The 7,993-nt window shown below is 42.0% G+C and overlaps 1 protein-coding gene across 11 annotated transcripts in view; it reads left to right on the top strand.

Annotated features, from left to right (window-relative positions):
* The window catches only part of LOC132894343 (uncharacterized), a 35,184-nt gene extending 29,857 nt beyond the window's left edge, over window positions 1–5,327 (top strand). For 10 of the 11 annotated variants that reach the window (XM_060934034.1, XM_060934033.1, XM_060934036.1 and 7 more), the window contains 3 exons: window positions 1,711–1,858; window positions 2,002–2,071; window positions 4,351–5,327. In XM_060934034.1, coding sequence (XP_060790017.1) covers window positions 1,711–1,858; window positions 2,002–2,071; window positions 4,351–4,676 — 544 coding nt within the window. In that variant the 3' untranslated portion in view covers window positions 4,677–5,327. The remainder of the gene's footprint in view (window positions 1–1,710; window positions 1,859–2,001; window positions 2,072–4,350) is intronic. The other variant, XM_060934029.1, reaches the window with a different exon arrangement.
* The last annotated feature ends 2,666 nt before the right edge of the window (window positions 5,328–7,993 follow it).

Below are 7,993 nucleotides of genomic sequence, written 5' to 3' on the forward strand. Positions count from 1 at the left end.
AACTGACCTTCCTTTGAGCAGATTGAGTTTCTGGAGCATCACATTTGTGGGGTCGATTAAATGCTCAAAATGGCCAGAAAAATGTCTCGACTATATTTTCTATTCATTTTACAACTTATGGTGGGAAATAAAAGTGCGACTTTTCATGGAAAACACAACATTGTCTGGGTGACCCCAAACTTTTGAACGGTAGAGTATAGTAGAGAGTTAACATCTCAAACTGTCAATCCTATTGATAGGATGAAATCTGTTTTTGGAGAATCGCTTCTCACTTCATTGAATAAGAGAGATGCATTTTGTTTCCTGTGAAACTCAAGATTTGTTATAGCAGTAGAAGGGAAACAACTGCATATTTATGGCCATGGTTTTGGAATGGGATGTTCAACAAGCATATGTATATGGGTGTGATGGTAAAGGTGTCCACATACATCTTTTGGCCATATACAGTGCCCTCCATGATTATTGGCACCCCTAATAAAGATTACTAAAAGAGTGAGGGGAAAAAAAAATCCACCTTTTGGTGAAGTAGCTTCATCTCACACTGAAAAAATGAGAAAAATCCAACCTTGAATTGAAAAAAAATTTTTCAGAGAAAAACAAATTCCTCATGGAGGAATAATTATTTTCAACTAAAACACGTGCCACTATTATTGGCACCCCTGGAAATTATAGTGTAACTGAAGCATGTTTCCCATTTTAAACTGTAAATTTTTTTTTTAAGATATTTTTTCGGGCTTTTTCACCTTTATTTGATAGGACAGTGTAGAGACAGGAAATGTGCGGGAGAGAGAGACGGGGAGGGATCGGGAAATGACCTCGGGTCGGAATTGAACCCGGGTCCCCGGATTTATGGTATGGCGCCTTATCCACCTGAGCCACAATGCCCCCTAAACTGTACATTTTTTAGTTGATTGGAGTGTGTAGGAACTTTCAAGCTGTAATCCATGATTTCCTGATTAACTGGGGGACAAATATAAGGTGACACAGGGGTCATATTTTTTATATATATATATATATATATATATATATATATATATATATATATATATATGGCGGCACGGTGGTGTAGTGGTTAGCGCTGTCGCCTCACAGCAAGAAGGTCCGGGTTCGAGCCCAGTGGCCAACGAGGGCCTTTCTGTGCAGAGTTTGCATGTTCACCGTGTTCGCGTGGGTTTCCTCCGGGTGCTCCGGTTTCCCCCACAGTCCAAAGACATGCAGGTTAGGTTAACTGGTGACTCTAAATTGACCGTAGGTGTGAATGTGAGTGTGAATGGTTGTCTGTGTCTATGTGTCAGCCCTGTGATGACCTGGCGACCTATCCAGGGTGTACCCCGCCTTTCGCCCATAGTCAGCTGGGATAGGCTCCAGCTTGCCTGCGACCCTGTAGAACAGGATAAAGCAGCTAGAGAATGAGATGATGTATATAAAGCTTTTTTGGGGGGGGGGGGTCACCCATCTTCATAGGTAACATGCAGAGTGATTATTTGGACGTGTTGTAATCTTTTTACACCACAGTTAATCTGAAATGTCTTCAGAAGCAAACAGACGTTAAAAAAAAGGCTTCATCACCTCTGATAGCACGGAATATCAGTTTGCCTTCTGAATGGCTGTGTTTCTGATTAGTCAACCGTTTTAAATACTTAATTCAAGGCCTAAAAAACCTCACATTGATCTGCTTTGCAATACTGTTTTCATGTGATTTCTTGGCAGTGCCATTGGTTCTTATCAGTTGCTTGAGGATTCAGCACAGGAGCAGAGAACCAGCAGCTTGAGTGCCAGGACTGTGGTTCAGCAGTGCACACATGCCTTACTGCAGGTCAAGCCTCAGACAGCTGATGCAGACTCGGAATGGGTTGAGGTCATTTTTTAATTTGCTTTCTCAACTTTTCATATGAAACATCGACATACTGTTCTGCATAATTTATGTATTGATGTATTCTGTATTCTATATAATTGATGATTGTGGTTGGTGATGTGATGTGGCTGATCTCTTCTTTACAGATTCATAATGGAATTGTGATCTATGTCTGCTTTTATAAAGGCGCGACTGAGAAAATCATTCCCAAAATGGGTAAGTATAGTAAAATTAATGACAGGATCACTTAATAATACTGTATACTTTTTGTAATGGCTTTGTGTGTGTGTGTGTGTGTGTGTGTGTGTGTGTATATATACAGTATATATATAGTATATGCATATGTGCATACACACACAAAATGCTAGGTTTTTCTGATGTAAATAAAATGAGACCACGATAAATAATTTCAAAACTTTTCCCACCTTTAATGTGACCTATAACCTGGACAACTCAATTGAAAAACAAACAAATCTGTTCAGGGGAAAAACATAAAAAATAAAAAACTGTACAATAAGCTGGTTGTACAAGTGTGCACACCCTTAAACTAATACTTTGTTGAAGCACCTTTTGATTTAATTACAGTATTCAGTCTTTTTGGGTCGGAGTCTATCAGCCTGCCACATCTACACTTGGCAATATTTGCCCACTCTTCCTTGCAAAAGCGCTCCAAATCTGTCAGATTGCGAGGGCGTCTCCTGTGCACAGCTCTCTTCAGGTCACTACACAGATTTTCAATTGGATTTAGGTCTGGGCTCTGGCTGAGCCATTCCAAAACTTTAATTTTCTTCTGGTGAAGCCATTGTTGATTTTGATGTATGCTTGGGGTCATTGTCATGCTGAAAAATTAAATTCATCTTTCTAGCAGACACCTGAAGGTTTTGGGCCAAAATTGACTGGTATTTAGAACTGTTCATAATTCCCTCCACCTTGACTAAAGCCCCTGTTCCAGCTGAAGAAAAACAACCCCAAAACATGATGCTGTCACCACCATGCTTCACCGTGGGTACGGTGTTCTTTTGGTGATGCGCAGTGTTGTTTTTACGCCAAACATACCTTTTGGAATTGTGGCCAAAAAGTTCAACCTTGGTTTCATCAGATTATAGCACATTTTCCCACATGCTTTTGGGAGAGTTCATGTTTTTTTTTTTTTTTGCAAAATTTAGCCAGGCCTGGATGTTTTTCTTTGACCCTATCTCATAGTCCAGACATATGGAGAATACAGGAGATTGTTGTCACGTGTAGTACACAACCAGTACTTGCCAGAAATTCCTGCAGCTCCTTCAGTGTTGCTGTCGGCCTCTTGGCAGCCTCCCTGACCAGTTTTCATCTTGTCTTTTCATCAGTTTTGGAGGGACGTCCAGTTCTCGGTAATGCCACTGTTGTCCCATGTTTTCTTCACTTCTTGATGACTGTTCACTGTGCTCCATGGTATAGCTAATGCCGTGGAAATGTTTTTGTACCCTTCTCCTGACTGATACCTTTCAGCAATGAGATCCCTTTGCTGCTTTGTAAGCTCTCTGTGAACCCTGGCTTTTGCTGGAGGATGCAACGGAGTAAATGTCTGAACTTTATTTGGGGTTAATCAGAGTCATTTTAATTGATGGCAGGTGTGAACCCAAAAAGACTAAATGCTGTAATTAAAAGGTGCTTCAACAAAGTATTAGTTTAAAGGTGTGCACACTTATGCAACCAGCTTATTGTAAGTTTTTTGTTTTTCCCCCTAACAGATTTGTTTGTTTTTCAATTGAGTTGTACAGGTTATAGGTCACATTAAAGGTGGGAAAAGTTTTGAAATTATTTATTGTGGTCTCATTTTTTTTACATCAGAAAAACCTAGCATTTTTGCGGGGTGTGTACACTTTTTTTTTTAATATCCACTGTGTGTGTGTGTGTATGTATGTGTGTGTATATGTATATATGTGTGTGTGTATATATATATATATATATATATATATATATATATATATATATATATATATATAAAAAGATATGAAGGTTTTTTCCAGGATGACAGGATTTTCATGAATACTAAATTTCTTGTGTCAGCGCTTCTATGAATGATTTATAAATAAATCCATTCATACCCAGCTTGATAAATAAAGCCCGTTCTCTTTAAAATCTGATTCTGTTCCTTTCAGGAAAGTTTTTCAAATAACTTGAATGCTCATCAACACTCGACAAATAATTGTTCTGTTTTTTGTTTCTTTCTTTGATATCAATGAAATTACATTATGAGCTAATTAAAAATATAAGACTTATATTCTCGGAAATATTATTGTGTAAATGCTTTTACAGTTCAGAAAAAGTTTGTCTTTGTATTTACAGTGTTGTAAAATCAGAGCGTATTTTTCAAGGTGATTGCATCTCAGCATTTTGGACGATGAACATGATGGTTCTTTATTGAGTCTTGCTACTTTACGTTACATGGAATTGCACAGTAATGTGGTCTTAAGCTGACATCCGAACTGTGTTTTGAAATGTGTTCTCCACAGTAAACACCTTGCTCAATGCAACATTCTTTCCCGTGAATACGGGCAGGCACGTGTCCATCATGGAGCTTCCGGGAAGTGTGATGATCATTCCCCAGGACACCATGACTGGTGTAGTTAAAGGCAGCAAAGTGCAGCACCATGATGCCATTGAAGGCTGGAAAGGCTTTTACCTCTATGAGAAATTCGTCACTCAGTGTGAGACAGAGGTGGCTGCATCAGCAAAGTGCACCGAGGCTGGGGTGGTTGTCAGGCATGGAGTTTATGGAAATATGCAAACTTTATACCTTAACAGCAGTGCACCCCTCACTCATGTACTCGAGTTTTAATCGAGCATTCACGTTTCAGATTACTGCTGGAATCTTTCCTATCATGTGCGTGAACAGTAAGGTTCAGAGTTTCATTTGCTACTGCTGATTACTTTATTTTGAAATGTTTAACAGAGGTACTGTATATTTTGAGATGTTTACATAACCTTTGAAGATAAATCGATTGTTTCACTTGGATTTCTGTTTCCACTGTAGATTTTTAGCTTATTTATTAAATGATCTGACAGACAGAAAATGGGAGTGAGAAACAGTTGGTAGGTACAGGATTGCGCAATCAGTGGCACAAAGACCAGCTCAGTGCAGATAAACCCGGAGCACCCAGCCCTAAAGCACCTTGATGTCACAGGAAGACAAATGAAGAAAGCTCTCAGGAACACCACAGAGGCTGTCACTCATGATGGGCTTCAAGATAGCTCTGGAGGGTGATCACTGGTCCACAGATGCTCTTAGGACACAGGCCACGGACTGATCACCCCTGCCCAGGCCGCCTGGGAGAAAAAATCTGATGATGAATGAAACAGTGACTCCATCATTGATGATGCGTCTAAGACTGCATTGCAAAATGTATGATAAAAAGTAATGATGATGCTGATGATGAACAGACCAGCTGTTTTTTTTTTTAATAAATTAAATTATTTTTGGAGACCTCAACAGATATACAGTCATGTCCATAGATATTTGGGCATTGACAAAGTTATTGGTCCAATTTTTTTTTTACCACAGTATATTGGAGTTGGAATTAAACCATGAACATGAGCTCAAAGTGCAGACTTTCAGCTTTTTCATTTTTAATTTAAGGGAATTTACAGCCAAATCTCATCTCATCTCATTATCTCTAGCCGCTTTATCCTGTTCTACAGGGTCGCAGGCAAGCTGGAGCCTATCCCAGCTGACTACGGGTGAAAGGCGGGGTACACCCTGGACAAGTCGCCAGGTCATCACAGGGCTGACACATAGACACAGACAACCATTCACACTCGCATTCACACCTACGGTCAATTTAGAGTCACCAGTTAACCTAACCTGCATGTCTTTGGACTGTGGGGGAAACCGGAGCACCCGGAGGAAACCCACGCGGACACGGGGAGAACATGCAAACTCCACACAGAAAGGCCCTCGCCGGCCACGGGGCTCGAACCCGGACCTTCTTGCTGTGAGGCGACAGCGCTAACCACTACACCACCGTGCCGCCCCACAGCCAAATCAGGTAGAGGAATTATAGCACTTTTTATATGCAACCCACCCACCCTTTAAGGGACCAAAAGTAATGGTCCCTCAATAAGTAATCCTTTGAAAGCATCCAACTATACATCCAATGTAAATGTCGCACTTGAAATCAAATCCAGGCTTTTTATCTGCTTTCTTGCAAGTCACAGTAGGACCATGTATTAAACAAATAATAATTTAAAAAATGCTGTAATTCCTCTACCAGTGTCCTCAAATTCAAGTTGAAAGTCTGCACTTTGAGCTCATATTCTTTACTACGTATACAGTATCTTGCAAAAGTATTCATCCCCGTTGGTGTTTGTCCTGTTTTGTTGCATTCCAAGCTGGAATTAAAATGGATTTTTGGAGGGTTAGCACCATTTGAGTGCCACAACATGCCTACCACTTTAAAGGTGCAATTTTTTTTTTATTTATTGTGACACAATAATTAAGATGAAAAAAACCCAGAAATCTGGAGTGTGCATAGATATTCACCCCCTTTCGTATGAAACCCCTAAATAAGAGCTGCTCCAACCAATTCACTTCATAAGTCACATAATTAGTTAAGATCCATGTGTGTGCAATCAATGTGTCACATGATGTCTGTATAAATCAACCTGTTCTGGAAGGACCCTGACTCAGGTAGATCATTCAGGGGCGACCTCATCAATGAAGTATATACAGTACATTATTCCATCTAGAAGCAGTAGGAATAGTAACTAATTGTCTTTGGGTACCGGCACATGCTGGTGTTGAGGGTAATGAGCAGTTGGACAAGTTAGCCAAACAAACACTCAAGCATAAAGAGGTAGATTTACTAATCCCTGTGAGTAAGGCGGAGGCTAAGGTCCTTATAAAGAATCATGCCAAATCAATCTGGCAGGAATACTGGGATTTCTGTGCGGAGTTTGCATGTTCTCCCCGTGTCCGCGTGGGTTTCCTCCGGGTGCTCCGGTTTCCCCCACAGTCCAAAGACATGCAGGTTAGGTTAACTGGTGACTCTAAATTGACCGTAGGTGTGAATGTGAGTGTGAATGGTTGTCTGTGTCTATGTGTCAGCCCTGTGATGACCTGGCGACTTGTCCAGGGTGTACCCCGCCTTTCGCCCGTAGTCAGCTGGGATAGGCTCCAGCTTGCCTGCGACCCTGTAGAAGGATAAAGCAGCTAGAGATAATGAGATGAGATGTTACCGGAAACACACTTTTTTTTTTTTTTTTTGGCCTAATGAGATGAGATGAGGCGGCACGGTGGTGTAGTGGTTAGCGCTGTTGCCTCACAGCAAGAAGGTCCGGGTTCGAGCCCCGTGGCCGGCGAGGGCCTTTCTGTGTGGAGTTTGCATGTTCTCCCCGTGTCCGCGTGGGTTTCCTCCGGGTGCTCCGGTTTCCCCCACAGTCCAAAGACATGCAGGTTAGGTTAACTGGTGACTCTAAATTGACCGTAGGTGTGAATGTGAGTGTGAATGGTTGTCTGTGTCTATGTGTCAGCCCTGTGATGACCTGGCGACTTGTCCAGGGTGTACCCCGCCTTTCGCCCGTAGTCAGCTGGGATAGGCTCCAGCTTGCCTGCGACCCTGTAGAAGGATAAAGCAGCTAGAGATAATGAGATGAGATGTTACCGGAAACACACTTTTTTTTTTTTTTTGGCCTAATGAGATGAGATGAGGCGGCACGGTGGTGTAGTGGTTAGCGCTGTCGCCTCACAGCAAGAAGGTCCGGGTTCGAGCCCCGTGGCCGGCGAGGGCCTTTCTGTGCGGAGTTTGCATGTTCTCCCCGTGTCCGCATGGGTTTCCTCCGGGTGCTCCGGTTTCCCCCACAATCCAAAGACATGCAAGTTAGGTTAACTGGTGACTCTAAATTGACCGTAAGTGTGAATGGTTGTCTGTGTCTCTGTGTCAGCCCTGTGATGACCTGGCGACTTGTCCAGGGTGTACCCCGCCTTTCGCCCGTAGTCAGCTGGGATAGGCTCTAGCTTGCCTGCGACCCTGTAGAACAGGATAAAGCGGCTACAGATAATGAGATGAGATGAGATGAGCTTTCTCCCTATTCCACAACCGGCCGCCAGGTGGCGATGTGGATATTCAGGTGAATACGCACACTCATAGAAGAAGAACT

This window comes from Neoarius graeffei, chromosome 11 (genome assembly GCF_027579695.1).
Source record: "Neoarius graeffei isolate fNeoGra1 chromosome 11, fNeoGra1.pri, whole genome shotgun sequence".
Lineage (NCBI taxonomy): Eukaryota > Metazoa > Chordata > Actinopteri > Siluriformes > Ariidae > Neoarius > Neoarius graeffei.